The 23,517-nt window shown below is 60.1% G+C and overlaps 5 protein-coding genes across 5 annotated transcripts; 3 read left to right on the forward strand and 2 right to left on the reverse strand.

Moving 5' to 3' along the window:
• Window positions 1-498: 498 nt before the first annotated feature.
• Window positions 499-1,249, forward strand: BXZ73DRAFT_105857 (uncharacterized protein; the record flags this gene model as incomplete). The annotated part of the gene is made up of 2 exons (XM_048016410.1): window positions 499-533; window positions 994-1,249. 2 exons carry the CDS (start codon window positions 499-501, stop codon window positions 1,247-1,249), a joined length of 291 nt encoding a protein of 96 aa, XP_047873315.1.
• A 201-nt stretch (window positions 1,250-1,450) lies between these two features.
• BXZ73DRAFT_81103 (uncharacterized protein) lies at window positions 1,451-3,062 on the forward strand (the record flags this gene model as incomplete). The annotated part of the gene is made up of 5 exons (XM_048023428.1): window positions 1,451-1,486; window positions 1,532-1,603; window positions 1,662-2,030; window positions 2,128-2,616; window positions 2,775-3,062. 5 exons carry the CDS (start codon window positions 1,451-1,453, stop codon window positions 3,060-3,062), a joined length of 1,254 nt encoding a protein of 417 aa, XP_047873316.1.
• Window positions 3,063-5,560: 2,498 nt separating this feature from the next.
• BXZ73DRAFT_105859 (uncharacterized protein) lies at window positions 5,561-8,474 on the reverse strand (the record flags this gene model as incomplete). Its single annotated transcript, XM_048016411.1, has 15 exons — window positions 5,561-5,768; window positions 5,834-5,978; window positions 6,041-6,103; window positions 6,153-6,316; window positions 6,375-6,705; window positions 6,757-6,790; window positions 7,142-7,156; window positions 7,212-7,285; window positions 7,336-7,415; window positions 7,466-7,503; window positions 7,560-7,703; window positions 7,756-7,842; window positions 7,895-8,033; window positions 8,088-8,230; window positions 8,289-8,474. The coding sequence occupies 15 exons, from the start codon at window positions 8,472-8,474 to the stop codon at window positions 5,561-5,563; spliced, it is 1,851 nt and encodes a 616-aa protein (XP_047873317.1).
• A 2,028-nt stretch (window positions 8,475-10,502) lies between these two features.
• On the forward strand, window positions 10,503-16,449 carry BXZ73DRAFT_105860 (uncharacterized protein; the record flags this gene model as incomplete). Its single annotated transcript, XM_048016412.1, has 18 exons — window positions 10,503-10,569; window positions 12,118-12,243; window positions 12,295-12,368; window positions 12,433-12,454; window positions 12,508-12,542; window positions 12,596-12,604; window positions 12,734-12,806; window positions 12,856-13,013; window positions 13,071-13,205; window positions 13,262-13,375; window positions 13,426-13,556; window positions 13,698-13,708; window positions 13,757-13,771; window positions 13,837-13,874; window positions 13,938-14,033; window positions 14,856-15,201; window positions 15,269-15,496; window positions 16,070-16,449. 18 exons carry the CDS (start codon window positions 10,503-10,505, stop codon window positions 16,447-16,449), a joined length of 2,058 nt encoding a protein of 685 aa, XP_047873318.1.
• A 3,518-nt stretch (window positions 16,450-19,967) lies between these two features.
• BXZ73DRAFT_81106 (uncharacterized protein) lies at window positions 19,968-22,105 on the reverse strand (the record flags this gene model as incomplete). Its single annotated transcript, XM_048023429.1, has 12 exons — window positions 19,968-20,039; window positions 20,078-20,328; window positions 20,387-20,420; window positions 20,844-20,917; window positions 20,968-21,047; window positions 21,071-21,135; window positions 21,192-21,335; window positions 21,388-21,474; window positions 21,527-21,682; window positions 21,718-21,740; window positions 21,798-21,859; window positions 21,918-22,105. The coding sequence occupies 12 exons, from the start codon at window positions 22,103-22,105 to the stop codon at window positions 19,968-19,970; spliced, it is 1,236 nt and encodes a 411-aa protein (XP_047873319.1).
• Between the last annotated feature and the right edge of the window lie 1,412 nt (window positions 22,106-23,517).

The following is a 23,517-nucleotide window of genomic DNA, read 5'->3' on the forward strand; positions in this document are numbered from 1 at the left end:
CGCATACATCGACTCCCTCCGTCTTCACCGTCTTCACCGTCGCAGACGGGGATCTTCAATTCTGGACGGCGAACCCGGGGACCGCCAGTCGGCGGCGACGCCCGCCTCACTGGCCACGACGAACGAGGGCGGCGACATCGACCCGCCCACAGCGTCGGACGCATCAGGCCCTCCGAAGGAAGCTTCCTAAAGCATGAACAACTCGAATGGCGGCAGCTTGAACATGAGCTCGTCAGATCCGGGTAGCCCTGGTAGACCTATGAAGCGTGAGGTTTCCACTTTTTGCGGAGCGATCTTTCAGCACACTTACGATGGTGTTGCAGACGTTCGTGTTTTGCTCCCCGCTGTGCTTCATTCGCGGACTCTGTATGCTAGGTCTGGATTAGTTCACCCCGTCCCGCCGCAGTACAATTCCTTGCCATGCTCTTTCACATCGTACTTCATCGTTCGTATTCATTTCATGGACACCTCCGCGTGCCGTCTGCGTTCGTCTGTACCATGCACAAGACTGCAGTCAATGATCTACAAGCCGCGTATGTCTCATTCTTCGCTGAACTATAGCTGATGTGCTGTGACTGACCGCTTGCCATCCCCCCAGATCATGTGGGATGCTGGGTCCTCGATGCTCGGTTATTGCACCCACGTTCAGGCTTGCTCTCAGGTCTCGAGTCCGCCTGGGGAGATGGCGGATGTGCGTTCGCAATTTGATTCGGTCCCTGATACTCCGAAGCGGAGGCCGTACCGTAACGAGACGCCTGGCATAAGTATGCTCGCGATCGGCTTTGGTGTGGCTTGTTAAAGCAGTGGAGGGCCAAACCACAGACGTGCGCTGCTGCACTGCTGACGTTTGCATCATCGCGGTTCGTAGTCCAAGACAGGACCCTGTGCCCTCCCCTTTTTCCTGCGAGGAGTGAAGACGGTGTGCAGACCAAAGTACGCTCAGCCTTCCCCACCGTCGTGTTGTCTGCTCACCTCGAATCTGTACGTAGTCAGTGGTTCCAATGTCCTCCCACGTCTCCTGAGGCTCACAGACGAGAATTGTGCGGAGGCCGCGTCGCTGCAGCATGAACCGGAAGATTTTGCCAAAAAGCTCAGCAAGACCCTCAACGTCGAGGAGGGTGCGGACCCCCCGAGTCCCGGCCCAGGTCACCCGGATAGCTGCGCCGCGCGCACGGAGGCACACGAAAAGCGCAAGCACGTCAGCCCCGTCGACAACGGGCCGCAACCAGATTTCCCCAAACAGGAGTAGAAGCTCCACCCGCCGAGTTCGCGCGTCGGCGATGAGGTTGCGGCGTAGGAGATTGAAGTATTTCCTCAGCAGTATGTATCACCGCACCGTATTTCTATCTTCTCATCTTTGGGTTTCGCGCAAAGGCGAGCTAAGAACATCCCTCAGTCCTGACGGCGCGTTCTCGTTGATCTGTGTCTCTGTGTCTACTATGCGCTCACCATGCGGTGGCGGAGTCTGCTTAACGAGGTCTTGGAGGTGAGCGAGAAACATTGCCCCATGATCTGGGCGTTTAATTCACAGTTTTCTGCTTTGAAGAATCCGTATCTCCCTCGTCGCGTAGGAAGTCTGGTGGCCGAGTCTTATACAACGGCGGTGTGTCGGCCCGTGGAGTTCGTCGTTCAACTCGATTACACTCGATCCATCTTTTCAGATACCATCCCTACGCACTCGAAGTTACGACGGCAGCGAGCCCATGCCGGAGCGCCACGACTACGCTCTTCGCCTCCGTCACCAAATTCGACACTCCTTCTCCTCGATCATACGGCGAACACCGACAAATTGGCAGATGATCACGCTCGATGCGGGGCGTACGTGTAACATTCTCCGCGTCTCGGCTGTGACAACGTTCCAGAGGCGAAGACGAGGAGCTCTCGCTGAAAGGACGCTCCTCCACGCATGGCGGGTGTGTCACCCGCACAACTCCGTCCTCCAAACCATGGCTCTCGTCATCCACTCGGAACCTCTAGCAGCAAGGCCGCCGTCACCGTTGCCGTATGACACTTCGCTGTTCATGGCCCCGGTGAGTACGCCTTGCCCCCCCCCCCCCCCCCCCCCCCTGAGCGGCCCCACACGCGTCCTCGCATGGTCGACGAGCGCGGTCGTTTGCCCCCTTTGAGATCGGAAAGCTGATCGCCAGCGCCCGCAGAAAGCCTAAGTCTGAAGACGGCCAGGGCGGCGCACCCACCGGGAATTTGCCCGTGAAGCACGTCGAGCCGAACAGGGTCGGAGAGCAGCTCGAACACGGATCGCATCCTGCGCGGGCGTGGTACAAGAGATGCAAATGGCTGCTGATCATCCCCGTGGGTATCGTCATCGCCGTCGCCGCTGCCGCGGGCGGGGTTGTCGGTTCCACGGTCAGCAAGGGCCACCTGAGCAACGCCGTGACGTCCTCGACGATGGCGATCTCTGGGGACAGCCAGTCGGCGACGACGCCTGCCTCATCGGCTACGACGAACGAGAGCGGCGGCACCGGCACGCCCACAGCGTCGGACACATCAAGCCCGTCGGCCCCGACGCAAGCCTCCCAAAGCACGACCAACCCGAACGGCGGCAGCTTCATCACGAGCTCGTCAGATCCGGGTCGCCCCGGCAGGCCCACCGGTGCCGTATGAATCGTGAGTCAAGTTGCCTTTTCTCCTCAGATCGGTCTTTCAGTCTGCTCACGGCGGTGTGGCAGATGTTTATATGGCTTTGCTCCCCGCCGTGCTTGTCTTTTCCCCGTCGCTGCATGCTAGGTTTGGCTTGGTTCACCCCATCCCTGCAGAACGCCTCCTCTTTCGGCGCGACGCTCGTCTCAAACGACGCCCTCGCAGACCTAACTGGCCGAATCGGGATTGCGAATCTCACCAGGACCCCATACTCCCACCGCGCACCTCGGCAGCTCCAGCGCACCTACGTCCTTCAATGCGCTCGCTGGCCGCCCGTCTACTGTGGCGCGCGCTCGCGGGCCGCGACGATCTGGGGTCTGCACAGTGCCGCGCGGGACGAGCGCGAGGGCGTGCCCGACGTCGTGCCTGGCGCGCAGAGGAGGGAGAGGTGGGGACGTCACTAGCGGTGGAGGACGCGGACGTGCACGGTGCAGGCGCCATGGTGTGGGTGCGCAGAAGAGGGGGAGATGTCACTGGCGGGGCGAGGTTCAGTGGAGGGCGCGGACGCGGTCACAGCGGGAATCGTGGTTGCAGACGCGACGACGGCGTGTGTGCAGGAAGAGGCGGTGCCCGGGTGACGGTGAAGAAGGGCGAGCGAAGGAGAAATCGTTGATGAAGTGCGCTCCTCGCTCGCGACACAGGAGGCGAGGAGTCAAGGATCTGTGGTGGAAGACGTGAACGATGTCGACGTCCGAACATAGGGTCCGAATGCAAACCATTGTTTCTCTTCATCGTGGTGGAGAGTCAAGTCGGTGGACATCTGCGCCTCGGCCCGGCTCGCGGACTTCGGACTCCGGAGGCGAGGATTTTCAGGCGCCTGTCCTCCTCATTCTCTCTCTCCACCGCGTTCTCCATTCTCTCTCGAGCTTCTATGAGACTATATCGTATCGCTGGTTCTGGATACCAACGCAACCAACAATGGACTTGGCGACGTGCAAGCTGTTAAGGTCGACGACACGGGAGCGCCGGGTGCTGGGGAGGTCGAGTAACGCGGACGCGGGGCATCGAGGGACAGCTTTCCCTTGTGAAGGCTAGGGAAGACGGTCGAAGGTGGTGGTAGGGGGCTCGAGCCAAACGTGTCAGGAGCGAGGGGGGTGCGATAAAAGCGCGAACTAGCTATCTATCTGTAAGTTGCCAATTCTTCACCCAAATTTCATGCCTCCCCTCACCCATGCTGGCACGCTCGTCCATCTAAACCTGCGCATGGTTCACCTTCATTGAGGTCGATGGAACTGCGTCGGTACGCCACACGGGTCGACAGTGTAGATCCCGGCACCGATGAGACGAAATGCGTCTCTGATGCACGGCGCCCATGCGCTGAATCGAGGGGAGCGTGGTGGTGATGCGCATGCCGCGCGGCCACGCGCGCGCGGCGCGCCTCGTACCAAACCACCCAGCTGCAACCGCACCTCCACCGGTCTGCGCGCCGCACCAACCACTACCTCACCGACGCCCGCGCCCCATGCCAGCCCGACGTCGCCGCCACTGCGTTGCTGCGCGCGCACGCGGCTCCCTCTCGTTGCCCCACATCTCCCGCTCCGCCCCGTTTCCGCTACTTCTGTCTCATCTATACAATATTCCAGCCTCCTCGGTACATGCTTCGCCCTACCAAACACCTCCGCATGTCTCGCTGCCATAGTTCGCGACCACACGGCGGCCGCGCGGCCTCCACTTTACATTCCCTCGTCTCTCTCCCTACCTTCCTTTCGATTATTCTGCCTCATTCCTTCGCCGGTATGCCCGCTCTCAGCCCGCACAGACTCGTTACTACGCCTCGCACTCACTCGTGTATTTATTCTAGCCGTCGTTGTGCTCTATCGACAGTTTCGACGCCCCCCACACAGCTACTCACCCCAAGCTCTCCGTCCGTCTGCCGCCGCCGCCTCCGCCTTCAGCCCTCCGCCTTCCGCACCTCCGCCTTCAGCCGCCGTCCGTCTCGCCTCAGTCGTCCCGCCGTCCTCCGCCTCGTCTCCGCGCTCATCGCGCTTCTTCTGTCTTCTTCACGCGCTCTTCTTCTCCTCTCGCGCCGGGCCGACTCCCCACGGTGGTGCAAGCTCGACGAGCTCGCAAGCGATCACTTCGCATCCCCTTCTTCGCGCGCCTCCCGGCGTTAGCGTCCCATCAGTGGGCGTGCCGCAGAAGCCACAGCCGTGGCGAATATGCGAGGCACGCTCGACCTTGACTGCGGCTGTACGTGCTCCTCCTTCTGATCACCCGTCTATCCGCTTTTGTCGCGTTCCCCAGAGACCCTCGCACTGACTCCCGCATTGAAAGTCCCTGACGACAGATGGACACTCGCGAACATTGCACAATACCTGCGCCCCCGTACGTCGACTCCACAGCCTGTCCTCCCTATCAAAACCAACTGACGCGTGCCCGCATCTGATCCCACCATCGTTCTGTGGGCTAGGCACAAGCTCTTTGGTTCACCAGCCACCTCTTTCGGCGCGCTGCTGTGCCAACTCGGGACGCCCTCGTCGACGCCCACCGCGCTCTGCATCCCGACCGGCCGACTCTCCCCACCCTCCCCCGCGGACCTCGACCTTCCCGCACCAACCTCGCGAGCTCAACTCGCTCGCCGGGCCACGTCTCGCTCGTCTCCTGCGCCGCGCGCTCGTGGGCCGGGACGGTCTGGGGACGTCATGCCCGGCGTGGCGTGCTCCGAGAAGGCGATCGCGCACTTCCCGCACTTCCGCGCACGTAGTGGCCCGCGCTTTGAGAGGCCGCCCCCGCAGATGGTAGGCTGAGGCCGAAGCGGGGGTGGAGTGCAAGAGTGGGGATGGGAACGCGTCGGACGCGGCCGCGATATGGGGCGTTGGTGCCTGTGCACGAAACAAGAGGGAAGCCCTCGCAGCCGGCGTGGTGTGTGCGTATAATCTGGGAAGTACTACTCCGTTTTTTCTTATTCACTCGCCGTGTGGTACCCCACATCTCCATCGTCGTCTGAGCTCTCCCCGGCGCATGAGTGCCCCGTGCGCGGCGCAATCTTGTCAGTGTCCATGGCTTTCCTGTGTGTGCCGGCGCACCGATCACGTTTGCTGGCCTCCGCCAGCATGACGTTCATTCGAGCAATAAACGGACCGAGACCCCTGGCCCACAGCCTTGGCGGTCTGCAGTTCTCGCAGATTCGCATCAGCATGGGTATCACGCGCATGCAACCCTGAAAACGACGTACATCACCCGGAAGCATCCAGGGCCCTGTGGAACGTCTGGCGGCGGGTGTCCTACGGGCACTGGCTCCTCATCAAAGGACCAGTACGCCCACGGCTCGTGGGGCACACCGTGTTCGTCAAGTGGCTGCTTGTGAAGCCACGCCGTTGCTGTATCCACAGTCACTTGTAAGAGATCGTGGATGACGTTAAATGTCACACATCGTACGCACTGTGTGTACCATGCGTGTGATCTTCGCCAGTGCACGCCCACGCCTCATAATAGCGGGAAGAGACTGTCGCAACATCAGCACCAGAGTGATTCAGGGGAACCAGTGAGCTTACCGAGAAAGAGATCCGATAGGTCTATACCATGTAGGCGGGACAGACGTAGTGCGTGGTCGGTGAAGAATTTGTCGTATGTGTCGCCTGATATGCCGGATCCGATTCCTTTGCCGATGCACCAACGACCTGGGTCGTTCTGGGATGGAACAATGGTAAATTCCTCACTGCAGAGGATGGGATGATAAAAATTATGCTTTAAACAGATGGCTGAACAATCCTGACCTCTCGACTGTGTTGTCCGACCAAGTGGAGTGCTTGAACGGGGTCCTACGCGTGTCGTGGTAAACCCGACACTCTCGATACACAATATCTACTGAGGATTCGAAGACATCATCGATATTTCCGAGGTACGTGAAACGGGGGCCGTCGGGGTGATTTGGAATGTAGCCATAGTCGCCCGGCTTGGCATCGTTGCCAGTGATCTCTAGGATGTGGCACGGCACACCACTGATGATGGAATGCCAGAGACGAGAGAAATTGGAACGAGAGACATGGTCGCGCACCCGTACCAGAGCATCAAAAGTGATCGCCGAGTTGTGCCACACTGGAGCCTCTGCAGATGGTATATGAGCCTGGAACAGAGGTGGAATAGGACAGTCTGTACCGGGAAGGAAGTGCTGCCTATGGTCTCTGTGTGCCTTTAGCAAAGCATCAGTAAACGCTAGGATAATGAACATAAGGAGGATTTTACCTCTGAATATAGGCCAGAGATGCATGTGTATAGACAGGACGCACTCCCACGCTCCAGGTCTTGCACATCAAAAATGAGCTGACCACGTGAATTGATTCCGGCGGAAGGAAAGCAGGGCCCCTTGTGTGCGGGAATCAATGTTTCTTCCTGTGATACATTTGAGTATTTATGTATGAAAGAGCGAAGAAAGAAAGACAATTACAGAATCTAGAGGGAGCAGTGCCCGATGTTCAACGAATTTGACCGCGCTCTGGAGCAGTTTTCAATGCGAATACGTTGCCGATGAATGTGGGCTTACCGCTGCATCGACCAACTGGGACGTTTCCGCTCTTAGCGACCTTTCCTTTGACGATACGAGAAGTGCTCACATGCTGAAAAAGCTTCTCAACCCAAATCACGGGGTCCTTGCTGTCGAAGTCTGTCAATATAGATCTTCGTAGACCTGAACATAGATTTAGTAGCTGTATTATAAAATCTGAAAGCCCACAATACCATCAAGGACATAGAATTGAACTCCAGCACGAGGGTACGCCATAGCGATCACATTGCTGAAGGTTTCGTGGGACTCGCGGCTATGCATACTTCAGAAACGCAATCTGACTGCGAAAATTCGAGTGCGTACTGGTTCTCAGAGTACATTTGAATGCTTTCAAAAACGTTCTATGCGAGAACCATTGTTAAGAAGGATCAGGAATCGACTGGACCACGGTACGTACATCCTTGAACTTGTGGTCGAAGATGCGCACTGTCACCGGACGATTGTCCCATATACCGCTGCGTTGTTCACCATTGTGGGTCCTAGTTTTGTACTGCGTCGTCGTGCGGTCTTTCTGTATCGATGTGAACGGCACGTATGGTACCTGGTAGCAGCTGTGAGAATATCGCTGTGGTCGGCAGAGCGGAGGCACTGACCAAGGTGCCGGGTTCGAATGGAGCTTGCGACTCAACCTGGCTCCTAAGCGATTCAACCTGGCGCTCCAGTCGCACCAGGATCGCGGTCTGTGTGGACGTTCCGTCAGCATCTTGCTGGGTTCGACCAGACCACACCTACGTCAAACGAACGCCACGCATCGTCCAGCTTCAGTAGGCATTCCTGCGCCTTCCCGTGAAGCTTTGCCCGTCGAAAGAAACGATTGAAGCGCCCCTTCTCCAGCTCTCGCTTGACTGCGTCTTGCACCTTCACCAGAGCGCTGCATCCCGATCCGGTGACTAAGCCGTTCCACGAGCACGATGAAACCACCCACCTGTGTAGCTCCAGCAAGATGACCTGCATGTCCACACCGATCGTCCCCCCGTTCGACCCTAGAGTCTTCTTCTGAACGTACTCGGCGAGGGCCACCGCGCGCTCAGCGACGGAGACGAACGCGTCTGTGTTCGCTCTCGATTGCTGTCGTGCGAGATCAGGACGGGTCAGACGCAGGCGGGCGGATGTGAGGAATGCGCACCTCGACGGCCTTCGCGATTCCGAGTGCGGCGGCGATGATGCCGCCGAGGAAGGGAACGGCCCCGACGGCGCTTGCAGCATCTTTGAGAGCCTCGAGGATGGTGATCGAGTTGGCGAGCACGTCGTCCGCGATGCCTTCGCTGACGAGGGGCCGCTGTTCGCGACCGGGACGCGACGGCTGACCCATGGCGGGAGCTGTGAGGGAGAGAGAAGCCATGGGCTATCAGCGCACGCGTCCTCGGCATGCTTATAGCGGTGTCTCCATTGTCAGAGAGCTGTGCGCGAGAATTCGAAGCTCGAGCCTCGTGTGTTCCGCACCGACTTGGGCCTTGGACGCTCTAAGTTTTCAAGTCGTGCTCTCTGGGCCCGTTGCGAGTCCACACGCGAATGTGCACGTCCGATGCGTGGAAATCGCGCGTCCTGACTGCCAAGTGAGTATCGAAGCCAGGACCGCGGTCTGAGATGTCGAGTCGCGGATTAGGCGCACATGTATACGCGTGGTGGGAAGCACTGGCGAAAGCTATATTTCTGTGCCGGGCAGCCACAGTGGGCAGGTACTGCATGCCACTAATACTGGGAACGCGTAAATTACTTCCCCGCAGATGGCACAGCGTGCACACAGCAAACAGTGATCACCGCCATGTCATAGAGGGACATGTTCCGCGGGGATCCCCTCCGCTCCAGGCCTGGCTTCCTGTCGATGAGGGCTCGGCAACCGTGTCTCGAGCGCTGCATATACCTGGCTGGCCGCGAGCGGAGGCTCCCAGTCTGACGAACGGCGGAGATGTGGGCGCTCAGGGCACGTTCGCCGTCGGGGCTGGAGCGGTCCCCGCCGTCGCCGACGCTCTGGACGCTCAGATGGTCGGATGGAGCAGTGCGATATCTGAAACCAGGATGCGGAGATTAGCTGGGGATTGGACGTGCCAGTGGCTCGCGCGGCGCCGCGGTCATCCCCTCGTTGTTCTGCGAGTGCATGCACGGCAGGGACCGCGAACGCGGAAACGGGCCCGATCGTCCAGTCCCTCAAGATGCCGGTCCCATTTCAAGGGGTTTTTGGTAGGGCCTCCCTCATCAACATCCCCCGCCCAGAATCGGGACGTTGGGGTACACCGCTCCCCCGTCCGTGGCGGCTCGTGACAGCGGTCGCGTTGGGAGGCGTCGCGTCGGGCGCGCGGCTGGTCTCCCGCGCTCCGCCCGGACACGCGGACGACGTGCGTCGCACGTAGCTCGCGTTGGCTGCACACCCTCCCGCCCTGAGCGCGTGCCTACGACACTGCCGCGCACATGCATGCGCGCTTTACGCAGCGACATCGACATGCAGGGAAGAGGGGAGTTGGCACCCACATTCGTGTACTCGTCCACCCCGACCATCCGTCGGGTGCGCAGGGCCATCCTGGGCGGCTGTTCGACGGCGCGTTTGTATTGTGCGAGACCGGCGGGGTGATAGGCGGGAACGGGAGCTCGAGCAGAAGGGAGGGCGGGGTAGGCAGGGTGGAGTCGCGGAAGAGGCAGAGGGCGCGGAGGACCCGAGAGTAAGCGAGGACGCTCTGGATGGGTCGATACAGAGTCTGCATTGGGAGAAAGAAGGTGTCAGTGACCGACCTCGCGCGAGAAAAGCCAAGGGGAAGAATAGAAGGCAGTGTGGAAAGCTGGGGTGATCCACAGAGATCGGGAGAGAGAGACCAGAACGCGCGAAATGCACACAGAGCGGGCCACGAGAGCACCTCGTCGACGAGCTTCGCGGTCAGCGCCCTTCGAGATTCTCCCCAAAGTCACCCAACGCCGCCCTGCGGTCATGACTACGCGTTCGTGGCAGACGAAGGAACGCACCAGTGCTGCGAGAGGTCTCGGCCGGGAGAGCAGGGTGATGCCATTCTCGATGTGCTCGTCGTCCGTGTTCCGGAGGTCAAGGGTTTTGTACAGGGCCCGCGTGCGAGAGAGAGCAGGTGCACAGGCGAAAACAGGTCCGGGGATATGGCGGCCAGGCGACGACGGCAATGCTTTACCGGGCATCTTGGTGCTCGCCATCGAGCGGCCTCCGCAGCGGGGCGCATGCTGACGCGCTGTCGCTGGATGAGCGGGTCGACACAGAACAACTCGCCCGCGATATCCTCACCTTCTCCTGGCCCGCTTGCCCGGCCGCCGGCATGCGGATGCAGGGCGATCGGGCCGGGGTCGGCGAACTACTGCGCCGATACGAGAGCGGTGTCACGACATGGCCGACAGGGGCAGCCGCGGACGTTTGGGTATTGGAGTGGAGCTTGGTGGCAAGTCGGTTGAAGGTGCTTGTGGACGACGGAGGGCGGCTTGTCGACGGAGTAGACCGAGGCACCGCTGCAGCTGGCATACATGTCCGGCGTGACGAGCGCGCGCCGGGGGCGATTTGTGTTCCTACGGGAGCCGGAGAGGAAGGACATGGTGCAAGCAACACATCCACAGCTGCGCAGGGAGGAGTGAGGGAGAAGAAGTGATAGAAGAGAAGAGACTAGAATGCTCACGTGGTAATCGATCCGGCCGTCAACCTGCCTCAGGTTCACCTGCACGTATGCGCGCGCGTTGAACGCCGGGTTCCATTGGGGTCGGGAGGGAACAGGCCGTAGATAACGAAGGCCGGGCTGGGGACAGTGACATCCGAGCTGGTGAATAGGAAAGAGGCCTCGGGAATAAGTGCATTGATCACGGCGATCCACTGTACGACCAACGCCCACGTCAGTGGCTGTATGTTCCCAGCACAAACGAACCACGCGTCGCGCGCGAGCATCACGCACCCTTCGCGCCCTTCTCCAGCGCGGCATCCACCGCCGCGACGCCACTCGGCCAGTTCCCGGTGACGCTGAGCCGGGGGTGTGTCATCGCGCTCCGACGAGCGCACGACGTCGCCCTCCAACACCTCCTCTTCGAGTCGTGACCCTCCTTCTTCTTGTCGTCCGACGCGTCCCCGCTGTTCGTGCTCCTTCGTCAGGCTCTGCCGACGCGGGAGCCATCGCGAGCCCTGGCAGCGTGCCCGGCCGGGCTCCGCCGTGAGCGCGGAAATGAGCGCGGGAAGATGAGGGAGAGGCGAGGACGTCACCAGCGATGGAGGACGCTAACGTGGGTGTAGACGCGGCGGTGTAGGAGGGGGAGACGTCACCGGCGGGGCGAGACTCGTTGGAGGGCGCGGACGCGGTCACAGCGGGTATCGTGGTTGCAGACGCGACAGCGGTGTGGGTACAGGAAGAGGCGGTGCGGTGGAGACGGTGAAGAAGGCCTAGGGCGAGCGGAGGAGAAATCGTTGATGAGGAAGCACTTGAAGAGTGCTCCTCGCTCGCGACACATGATTCGAGGACTCAAGGATCTGTGGTGGAAGATGCGAATGATGTCGACGTCCGAACACTGGGTCCGAATGCAAACCTTTGTTTACCTTCATCGTGGTGGAGAGTCAAGACTCAAGTCGATCGAACAGGGTGGGTGACGAGAGACTGCGGCCATCCTCCATGGCTGCTAATAAGAGACCGTGTAGTCAAGATAAAATTGATACTGACCGAGTGCGGCGTCCACGAAGACCGCTAGCGGTGGGGCTAGCGGTGGTGGTGGACAAGTTGAGCCCAGTCAAGAGAGCGCGCCACACAACGCGCGCCGCGCGAGAACAGGCGCGAACGCGTCGCGTCGGGGCCGCTGGGAGTCGAAGCGGGCGCGCCTCTCATCCTTCAGTAACACTCACTCGCGCGCGCCGCGCGCCGCCTTCCACTCCTCACATCCCACATTCCAACCTCGTATACATGAACCTATCTGCATAGAACCGACAACCGCCGCGGCGATATCCAGCCCCGCGTGGCGACTCTTGCTCACAGGGCTCGACTTCCACCTGGTTGACATTGGCACCGTCTTCGACTGCTACCTCACCGATCCAGCCGTCCAAGACATGCAACAGCACTCGTTCAAGACCGCGGGGTCCGAGCAGCTCGCTCTCATTCCAGGTATGTCTGCGCGTGACTCGTTTCGGCCCTCCTTTTCACATCGCGGCGCAGGGGACGGCTTGCGCGCGGACCTCCTCATTTCGCCTGGTTCCTGGTCCACCGAAGGTCGTCGCTTCTTACCTAAGGTCCATTATTGAGGAGCGTAGGGCATGGGGTATGTCTCATACGCGTGTCCCCACGGAAAGCAAGCCAGGGCATGTCGCGCTCACCGGTACGTCGCCATTGCTTCGTTCTTCTGCGTGCGGTCGAACATTGCGCTTCCAGGCGGGATGTACGAGGAAGTGTCTGCTGTGACGGAGGTACGTGGGTGTCTAGTGTTGTTCTGCGTCTCCTGACTGATTGTGCACCAAAGGCGCACCCGGTGGGTGGCCTCCCTCGATCCCAACTCCCATCCGACTTTCAACCTGGAGGAGGTCGACTTCGACTCCGTGTTCAATCACACAGGCGCGACCTTTTTCTTCGGCTCTTCGAACTTTCTGTCAATTTTCAGCGCGTGGAGCGACTCCTGGAAAGCCTGGTGGAGGAGATGTGGTGCTACGGCGAAGAGGAGGACTTAACGAAAGGTATGTTCCAGTCTTTGCGCAAGCTCTTGGGAGACCGAACACATCCTAGATGCCACGTCTCTGGACGTCTGGGTTATGGAGCCCCCGCGCGCCCTCCTCCACAACACACCCTCGGACGCCACGCCCGTTTGCAAGGCAGGCAGACTGTTTTTCCTGCATTTGCTCGGGCTCGACACCACCGGTCACTCGTACCGCCCTCATCCAAGAGTACGGTTTGCATGCCTTTCTGGCGATCCGACCCTCGTCCTCATATCGAGCCTGCAGGAGTACTTGACGAACATTCAAGTAGTGCACCAGATCGCCAAACACACGGAAGAGCTCTTTCTTGAGCTCTACTCGGACGACGAGAGAGCGTACGTCTTTACCCAGTCTTCAAGACAACCATCTTCATCCTCGTGCGTGCTTTCAACTGTCCTCGTCCTGATGACTGACGTCGGTCTCTGCTCATGGAACAGCTTAACAACCTCGGCTGGTCGCTATTCCTAGTGGCCGACATCGCCTGGGACGGCAACCTACGCGACAAGAAAGGCGTTCCACCTGAGTTTCATAGGCCTGGGTCTTTTCCGTGCGTTTGCTTGCCCCCTTTACTGTGAAGTTCATTTGCTGACCGTGTGGGTAGTATACACCGCCGCGCTACCCTTCGTTTTTCGCGTCGACCGGACACGCGCGTTTCTTCCTCGGACGTGGAGTAGCCTTCGTGTGGCTGGCGATTGCTGTGTTCTACGTCGCGTATTCGCCGACGCCCACAATGTGGGTCGAAGTTGAGGCAGCGCTGCCTCAGGCGTCGGATGAGGGCCCGGGAAGACAAGTCGAAGATTGTCCACGTGGCTACATACAAGCCGCGGGCGGATGACCTGCGCAGAGCGGTCTTCGTCTCTGTTTTGCGTTCAGGTGGCCGGAACGTGAGTGTCCTAAAGTCGCTCTTGTTCGCACGCTGACACGCATCGTAGCGTTGCCTCGGTATCGTACGCATTTTGCGTTCGTGCTGAGGCGTTCCAATCACTGATGTCAGCTCCCGTATACCGTCTAGCCCCGGTCCTTAACCCGTTCCTCATGGCGGCCATCTTGGTTCGTCGATACCCATCGTCTGTACTCCGACACCAGCTGACTATGTGCCCACTTATATTCAAGATGGTTGCTTCCTTCACCATCCTCGCGATCCACTTGAATGCACGCTTCTCGCTCCCCCGTTCAGCCTCTCCCTCGTCGTCCCTACCTTCACAGATAGTACGTTGCCTTGCTCATTCCTCTCCGCTTGGTCTGACCGCATTTGTTGCCAGTCATGACGATTACCTTCTTCCGGCTCGTGGCTGGAATTCGGCCGGACGATCTCGGTCTTCCGCATCAACTCGCCCCTGCTGGTCTGGTCGGCGAGTATCTGCGCGCTGGGCGCCGTTCTCGTGGCGCCGTTTGAGGAAGCGCAGGTGGCCGTGTTCAAGGGGACGTTGTAGCTGCTGGTGGTGGCTTCGCGCCATGGTCAGACCCGTCTGGTATGCAGTCACGTCTTTTCTACTAGATCTCATTTCTCAAGTAAAGCGTGCTGCTTTCGGCCGATGCCCACATTTCAAATATGAAATGAACGGCGGACGGTTTCTTGCTCTGCGTCCAATGTAAGGAGTCCGGGAACGCCCGCAAGACGCCTCCCCACGGACGCCCTATCCCATCATCCCGACGTCGGGATATCCTCTCACTTATGTGCCTTCACTCGGTGCTCCGCCGCGGTGCCGCGTCCCCTCAACGTGGCACCCAGAAGTGCGGGAACCGCGAGCCGTTTGCGCCTCGGTCGTCAAACCACCCATGGGATCGCCAGTGAAGCGGGATTCGCCAGTCTGCGGCCGCAAGCTCCCGTTTCACACCGCACTGGAGTCTGTGGAGAAACGAGGGGTATAGAATATGATGGTTATGACTGTGCTCGGACACACTTTTCCGCCGCCTTCTACACCGTGAAAGCACACGGCCAACATGCCTGAGTGAATCACCCTCTACGGTCGCTCGGTGAGTGCTGGACGCTCTTCTCATTGCCTCACCTCGGGCTGATACCTCTTGCAGTACCCCCCCTACGTTCACTGCCGCGTTGTCAGCGTACTGGAAGCGACCGAGGCCATGCACCAGTACTACGCCGTCAACCTCATGGACAGGTCGGTCTGGGGCAGCATCTCGCCGACGGCCAAGGTAGTCAAGCCCCTCTTAGTCCACTATCGTTTTCTCATCGTCTTTTCCGCCTCAGATTCCTTTCATCACCTATTGCGGCCCGAGGTCCCTCCCGACCAGCCCTCGCGTTCGTCCGAGAAGATCACCGAGTCGCTCATCATCGCCGATGAGTACCCCTCCGCAGGCTCATCCCCACCGATCCGATCGCGCGTACACGCCTGCGCCTCTTCGTCAACCAATGGGAGTCCTCAAGGGAGGCCGCGGTCCGCGCCGCACTGATGAACACTGGGCCCGTCGACGCGCGCCTGCAGGCGCCCTTGGGGCAAGCAAGTTCGCGGTCGGGGACGGGCTCACGCTCGCGGACGTCGCCGTTGCGCAGTTCCTGTTCCGGCACTACCACCTCATGCGGCACGAGACAAGCACCCGTTGGGCGAGGTTCGTCGACCGCCTGGAGGGGCCCGGGTTTGCGCGGTTCCGCGAGTATGCGGAGGCGGTCAAATCGCACCCGAGCGTCAAGAAGACGCATGATGAGGTCCGTAGTCAGCTTTTGTGCGGGGTGTTGGTACTGATCGTGTATGGCGCGGCTTGTAGGCTGTTTACGCGGCTCCCGTACCTCGAGCGCGATTAAAACAGCAGGCGCCGACGACGGATGGCCACGCTCACCAGGCACAAGCGGCCTGCCGATCCACAACGCCGCGGCATCCCTCACCGCCGCTTTCTCCGCTGTCTTCGTGCATCAGCGGTCCTCCGTCATGTTCTACGGGAATAGCCACTCAGGATCGGTGGGCAGGTCTCTGATCCAAGAGCGGTCGTTGGTGCAGCCTTGCAGAGCATGGTGGTAAGTGTCCCCAACTGTATGCCCACCGTCTCTCCCCCGTTGACGTCTCTTTGCCTTCAGGCCGGGTACACTCATCGCCCGCTATGAAGCGCATGGGTCACAGGGAGGGATGGTGGGCATGCAAAGCTGGGTCGACGGGAGACGGCTGGGAAGGAAACCGACGCATACGTACATCGACTCCCCCATCTCCGTCTCTACCGTCCCAGCCGTCCCAGCGCGGGTTCTTCCCTCCTGAAGGCGGAGCGCTGACCATGCTCTCCGCGCACGCCCGCAGGAATGACGCAACATCTCGGAACCCCGAGACGAAGGCTCTCGCGCGCGCGCCCCGCAACGCTCGGCGCGGCGAAGGCGGAGGACGGGCACGCGTGCACGGCGTACCGCGCCCCCGCACGGCCGTGGTACAAGACCCGCAAGTGGCTGCTGATCTTTTTCGTCGCCGGCATCGTCGCCGCCGCCGCCGTCGTGGGCGGCGCCGTCGGCGTCACGGGCAACCAGGGCCACACCAACGCCCTGACGTCGTCGACGGCGGCGAACCCTGGGGAAAGCCAGTCGGTGACGAAGCCCGCGTTGTCGGCTACGACGAACGAGAGTGGCGGCACCGGCACGTCCACAGCGTCGGACACATCAGGCGCATCGGCCCAGACGCAAGCCTAACCCGAATAGCGGCAGCTTCATCGCGAGGTCGTCAGATACGGGTAGCCCTGGCAGGCCCATCGGCGCCGTATGAGTCGTGAGTCAAGTTCCCTTTTCCCCTCACATCAGTCTTTCCGACTGCTCACAGCGGTGTGGCAGATTTTTATATTTGCTCCCCGCCGTGGTTGTCCGTTCCCCGTCGCTGTATACTAGGTTTGGATTAGTTCGCCCCATCCCTGCACAATGCTTCCTCTTTCGGCGCGACGCTCGTCTCCAACGAAGCCCTCGCTGACGCGGCGCACCTCGCCCTGCGCCCCAACCGGTCGATTGAGGATCCCGCCCGCCGCGGACCTCGACCTCCCGGCAGGGCCCGATCTCGCTCAACTCGCTCGGCAGCCGCGACTCTCTCGTCCGCTGCGTCGCACGCTCGTGGGCCGCGACGGTCTGGGGCCTGCACAGTGCCGGGCGGGGCGGGCGAGGGCGTGCTTGACGTCGTACCCCGCACGGCGTGCTCCGAGAGGGGGATCGCGCAGTTATACGTAGAGTGTGGAGAGGAGGCCCGCGGGGCGCTCGTAACTGCAGTGAGCGTGCCTGTGCGTCAGACGTTCGCAAAACATGTGGGGGGAGAACGCACCAGAGCGAAGTAGCGGCGAACGGCAGACTGCTCCCGCTGTACATGGCTCCTGCCGCGGTGGTCCAAGTAGCGAGTCAGTGGAGGCGACGACGAACGTTTGGCCCTTGAGGACGAGCGTGACTGGCGCGGAGATGTTCGAGGGCTCAGGGAGGAGCTGCATGCAGGGTTATTCAGACAGAGCCTTGTGGAAGCTACAGCGACCCGGCGTAAGCACGAGGCCTGAGTGGAAAGGAGGTGGAGCGCATACAGCGAGGGAAAAAAGACAAAGAGCAGGACTCACGGGACGTCACGCACCATTCCGGAGGAGAAGATGCAGAGTGCGAGGAAGGCACGCCCGTGTTCACAGCGGCCATGTTCAGAGCAGAGGGAAGGTGAGGAGGCAGAGGCGGAGAGCGCATGGGGCGCGCTGAGCCGTCTCCGCCGTGAGCGCTCGAGGGAAGGGGAGCGGGAGGGACGGCCCGACGGCCGTGCTCGGCCGGCACCAGCAGACTGAAGGCGTCAACTCCGGGCTGGGACCGCATTCCACCCCCGACCAGTCCCTTTCCTGATCAATGCCCTTTTGAACGCCCCATCTGGCGAGACGGTCTCCTGTGGCATCTCCCCATCGCGCTCATATGCGTTCTAGGCAATCGTCCGCCCACGAGAACTCGTTTTCGCCTCACTCAGCATACTGCCAGGGACCAAATATACGCGTACCCGCCATTCCACCATCCCGCGCCCGCCGCTCATCCATCCCATCCTGGCTCCGTACCGCACCCTTGCAGTGTTCGCAACCTTGATGATGACCGCGTACGCGTCCACTGCCGTGTCCCGCCCGCCAAGTGCGTACTCTGACTTCATCCCCAAATGCTGCCCCGCTTCCTCGCGCGTGCTCCCCCCGCAGCCTGGACTCCCCCCGAATGCTTGCCCGTCGTCTAGCCGACACCGTCAATCTCCACGCGCTCGGGCCTATCACTGTAGCGGCGCGGATGACTGCGGGTGGCGGCAAGGCCGACGCGCGCCGCACCATCGCCTTCGCGCTACAGAAGACGGCGGGCTCGGTGCGTGCCAGCTGCGCTTCGTGTGCTCCGCCCCGTTCTCGCTGAGCGATCGCACCGCGTCAGGCTGTGGGCGCAGCTTGCACCCGCACTGCGCGCTCGGCGGACGCTGCGACGGCAGTGCGTTGGAGCCACCCTCCTCGGACGGCGTTGGCACAGACACCAAGATCGTGCCGATTGCTATCTTCTGGCACGCTTGGACTGCGTCAGTCCACTAGTCGGGTCGACGGTGCGGATTCCGGGCACGATCCTGGCACCTGAGAAGAAATGCGTCTCTTTTTCATGACGCGCATGCGCCGATTCAAGAGGGTGGGCATGGCGCAGAAGACAGACCTGTGGCCAGTTTGCGAGGCATGCTCGACCTTGACTGCTGTGCGTTCTCCTATTTGTGATAACCCGCGCGTTCCTTAGAGCCACACTGAAACCCGCACCGAAAGTCACCGGCGACAAATGACCACTCGCGCACATTGCACACGACCTGTGGCCCACTGTACGTCGACTCCACAGCCTGTCCTCGCTATCACCTCACGCGTGCCCGCCTCCGATCCCACCAGAGTTCCAGGAGCTCGGGTACACGCTCTTTCGTCCACCGGCCACCTCTTTCGGCGCGCCGTTGGTGCTAATCAATACCCTCGTGGACGCTCACCTCGCTCTGCATCCCAACCGACCGACTCTCCCCCGCGGACCTCGACCTTCCCGCACCGACCTCGCGAGCTCAGCTCGCTCGCCGGACCACGTCTCGCTCGTCTCCTGCGGCGCGCGCTCGTGGGCCGCGACCGTCTTAGGATGTCGTTCCCGGCGTGGCGTGCCCCAAGAAGGCGATCGCGCAGTTCACGCACTTCCTCGCACGCAGTATGAGAGCGCGCGTTCTCCGAGCGCGGGCCGAGGCCGAAGCGTAAGTGGAGTGCGAGAGTGGGCATGGGAACGCGTCGGACGCGAGCGCGATATGGGATATTGGGTACTCGTGCCTGATACAATTTCGAAGCGCTGCAGGAGTACATCTCTCGGTCCGCCTAGCAACTGGCGTGGCGTGTGCGTAGAATCTGGGAAGTACTACTATGTTGTTTCTTATTCACTCGCAGCTGTGTGGTACCCCGCGTCGTCGTCGTCGTCGTCGTCTGAGCTCTCTCCGGTGCATGAGTGCCCCGTGCGCGGCGCAATCTTCTCAGTGTCCATGGCTTTCCTGTGTGTGCCGGCGCACCGATCACGTTCGCTGGCCTCCGCCAGCATGACGTTCATTCGAGCAATAAACGGACCGAGACCGCTGGCATACAACCTTGGCGGTCTGCAGTTCTCGCAGATTCGCATCAGCATGGGTATCACGCGCATGCAACCCTGAAAATGACGCACTCCACCCAGAAGCATCCAGGGCCCTGTGGAACGTCTGGCGGCGGGTGCCCTACGGGCACTGGCTCCTCATCAAAGGACCAGTACGCCCACGGCTCGTGGGGCACACCGTGTTCGTCAAGTGGCTGCTTGTGAAGCCACGCCGTTGCTGTATCCACAGTCACTTGTAAGAGATCGTGGATGACGTTAAATGTCACACATCGTACGCACTGTGTGTACCATGCGTGTGATCTTCGCCAATGCACGCCCACGCCTCATAATAGCGGAAATCGACTGTCGCAACATCAGCACCAGAGTGATGAGTGTAACTGGTGAGCTTACCGAGAAAGAGATCCGATAGGTCTATACCATGTAGACGGGACAGACGTAGTGCGTGGTCCGATCGGTGAAGAATTTGGCGGGTGTGTAGGCTGGTATGCCGGATATGATTCCTTGGCCGATACGCCAACGACCCGGGTCGTTCTGGGATGGAACGATGGTAAATTCCTCGCTGCCGAGGATGGGATGATAAAAACGATGCTTTAAACAGATGGCTGAACAATCCTGACCTCTCGACTGCGTTGTTTGACCAAGTTGAGTGCTTTAACGGGGTCCTACGCATGTCGTGATAAATCCGACGCTCGACACACACAATATCGACTGAGGATTCGAAGACATCATCGATATTTCCGAGGTACGCGAAACGGGGGCCGTCGGGGTGATTTGTAATGTAGCCATAGTCGCCCGGCTTGGCATCGTTGTCAGCGATTTCTAGGCTGTTAAGCGGTATAATCTGTCTGGCGACGAAATCCCAGAGACGGGAGAAATTGGAATGAGAGAGATGGTCACGCGCCTGTACCAGAGCATCAAAATTGAACCCCGAGTTGTGCAAAACTGGAGCCTCTGCAGATGGTATACCGTATATGAGCCTGGAACAGAGGTGGAATAGGACAGTCCTTACCAGGAAGGAAGTGCTGCCTATGGTCTCTGTGGGCCTTTATAAAAGCATCAGTAAACGCTAGGATAATGAACATAAGGAGGATGTTACCTCTGAATATAGGCCAGAGATGCATGTGAATAGACAGGATGTATTCCCACGCTCCAGATCTTGCACATCAAAAATGAGCTGACCATGCGAATCGATTCCGGCGGAAGGTAAACAGGGACCTTCGTGGGTGGCAATCATCGATTCAACCTGTGGTACGTTTGAGATCTCAGGTATGAAAGAGCGAGGAAAGAAAGACAATTACAGATAATAGGGGGATCAGTGCCCGATCTTGAACGAATTTGACCGCGCTCTGGAGAAGTTTTCAATGCGATTACGTTGCCGGTGAATGTATGCTTACAGCTGCATCGACCAACTACAATGTTTCCTCCTTAGCCAGCTTTCCTTTGACGACGACACGAGAAATGCTCACATGCTGATAAAGCTTCCTAACCCAAACCACAGGGTCCTTGTTACCGAAGTCTGCTAATATAGATCTTCGTACACCTGAATATACGTTCAGTAACTGCATGATAAAAGCGGAAACGGTGCACTACCTTCCAGGACATAGAATTGGGTTCCGGCCTGAGGGCGAGCCATAGCGATCACATTGCTCAAAGTTTCGTGGGACTCCTGGCTATGCGTACTTCAGAAACGCACTCGGACTGCGAAAATATGAGTGCGTACTGGTTCTCAGAGTACATTTGGATGCTTTCGAAAACGTTCTGTGTGAGGACCGTCGGTAAGAAGGATCAGGCATTGACTGGACCATGGTACGTACATCCTTGAACTTGTGGTCGTACATGCGCACTGTCACCGGACGATTGTCCCATATGCCGCTGCGTTGTTCACCATTGTGGGTCCTAGTTCTGTACTGCGTCGTCGTGCGGTCTTTCTGTATCGATGTGAACGGCACGTATGGTACCTGGCAGCAGCTGTGAGAATATCGCTGTGGTCGGAAGAGCGGAGGCACTGACCAAGGAGCCGGGTTCGAATGGAGCTTGCGATTCAACCTGGCTCTTAAGCGATTCAACCTGGCGCTCCAGTCGCACCAGGATCGCGGTCTGTGTGGATGTTCTGTCAGCATTTTGCTGGGTTCGACCAGACCACACCTACGTCAAACGAACGCCACGCATCGTCCAGCTTCAGTAGGCATTCCTGCGCCTTCCCGTGAAGCTTTGCCCGTCGGAAGAAACGATTGAAGCGCCCCTTCTCCAGCTCTCGTTGACTGCGTCTTGCACCTTCACCAGAGCGCTGCATCCCGATCGGCGACTAAGTCGTTCCACCAGCACGATGAAACCACCCACCTGTGTAGCTCCAGCAAGATGACCTGCATGTCCACGCCGATCGTCCCCCGTTCAAGCCCAGAGTCTTCTTCTGAACGTACTCGGCGAGGGTGGCCGCGCGCTCAGCGACAGAGACGAACGCGTCTGTGTTCGCTCTCGATTGCTGTCGTGAGAGATGAGGACGGCGCAGACGCAGCCGAGCGAATGTGAGGAATGCGCACCTCGACGGCCTTCGCGATTCCGAGTGCAGTGGCGATGATGCCGCCGAGGAAGGGGACGGCCCCGACAGCGCTTGCAGCATCCTTGAGGGCCTCGAGATGGTGATCGAGTTGGCGAGCACGTCGTCCGAGATGCCTTCGGTGGCGACGAGGGGTCGCTGTCCGGGACCGGGACGTGGCGGATGAGCCATGGGGGAATCTGTGGGGGAAGGCATGGGCTATCGGCGCACGCGTCCTCGGCGTGCTTATAGCGGCGTCTCCATTGTCGAGAGCTGTGCGCGAGAATTCGAAGCTTGAGCCTCGTGCCTTCCGCACCGACTTGGCCTTGGACGCTCGTCGGTGGCTGGAGTTTTCAAGTCGTGCTCTCTGGGCCCGTTGCGAGTCCACACGCGAATGTGCACGTCCGATGTGTGGAAATCGCGCGTCCTGACTGCCAAGTGAGTATCGAAGCCAGGACGTGGTCTGAGATGTCGAGTCGCGGATTAGGCGCACATGTATACGTGTGGTGGGAAGCACCGGCGAAAGCTATATTTCTGTGCCGGACAGCCACAGTGGGCAGGTATGCATGCCACTAATACTGGGAACGCGTGAATCGCAGATGGCACAGCGTGCACACAGCAAACAGTGATCACCGCCATGTAGTAGAAGGACGTGTTGGGGCCCCCTCCGCTCCAGGCCTGGCTTCCTCTCGATGAGGGCTCGGCAACCGCGTCTCGAGGGCCGCATATACCTGGCCGGCCGGCGGAGGCTCCCAGTCTGACGAACGGCGGAGATGTGGGCGCTCAGGACGCGTTCGCCGTCGGGGCTGGAGCGGTCCCCGCCGTCGCCGAGACGCTCAGATGGTCGGATGGAGCAGTGCGATATCTGAAACCAGGATGCGGCGATTAGCTGGGGATTGGACGCGCCAGTGGCTCGCGCAGCGCCGCGGTCTTCCCCTCGTTGTTCTGCGAGTGCATGCACGGCAGGTACAGCGAACGCGGATAGACCGGGAGAATCGGGCCGATCATCCACCGTCAAGCGGCTGGTCCATTTGGACGGGTTATTGGCAGGGCCTCCCTCATCGACATCCCCGCCCAAACGGGGCCGTTTGGGTACGCTGCTCCCTATCTATTACGGGTCCTAATGCGGTCGCGTCGGGAGGCGTACGGAGGGCGCGAGACTGGTCTCGCTCCCGCCGTGAGGACACGCGGACGACGTGCGACCGTCGTCCACCTGCACACCGCGCGCGGGCTGCATTCGCTGAACACCATCCTGCCCTGAGCGCGTGCCTGCGACGCCGCCGCACACATGCAAGCGCGCTCTGCGCGTGATATCGACATCCAGGAAGAGGGGAGTTGCACCCACCTTCGTGTACTGTCCGCCTCGACCATCTGTCGGTGCGCGGGGTCATCCCAGGCTTGGCTGGACAAGGCTCAACGACGGCGGATGGGGAAATTCCTGGGCCGGGATCTGAACCCAAGGGGGCTGGAGATCAGCGGAGGGATGACGTGTATATGCATTAGCACTGTAGGATCTGAAAAATACGCCACGCACGTCGTAATCCTGAAAGGCGTCGTGCACGTAGCGACAGAGCAACTGCGTTAACGCGCGGGCGCAGGGTTTC

Source organism: Epithele typhae (genome assembly GCF_022376455.1).
Source record: "Epithele typhae strain CBS 203.58 chromosome Unknown BXZ73scaffold_72, whole genome shotgun sequence".
NCBI classification, from domain to species: domain Eukaryota; kingdom Fungi; phylum Basidiomycota; class Agaricomycetes; order Polyporales; family Epitheliaceae; genus Epithele; species Epithele typhae.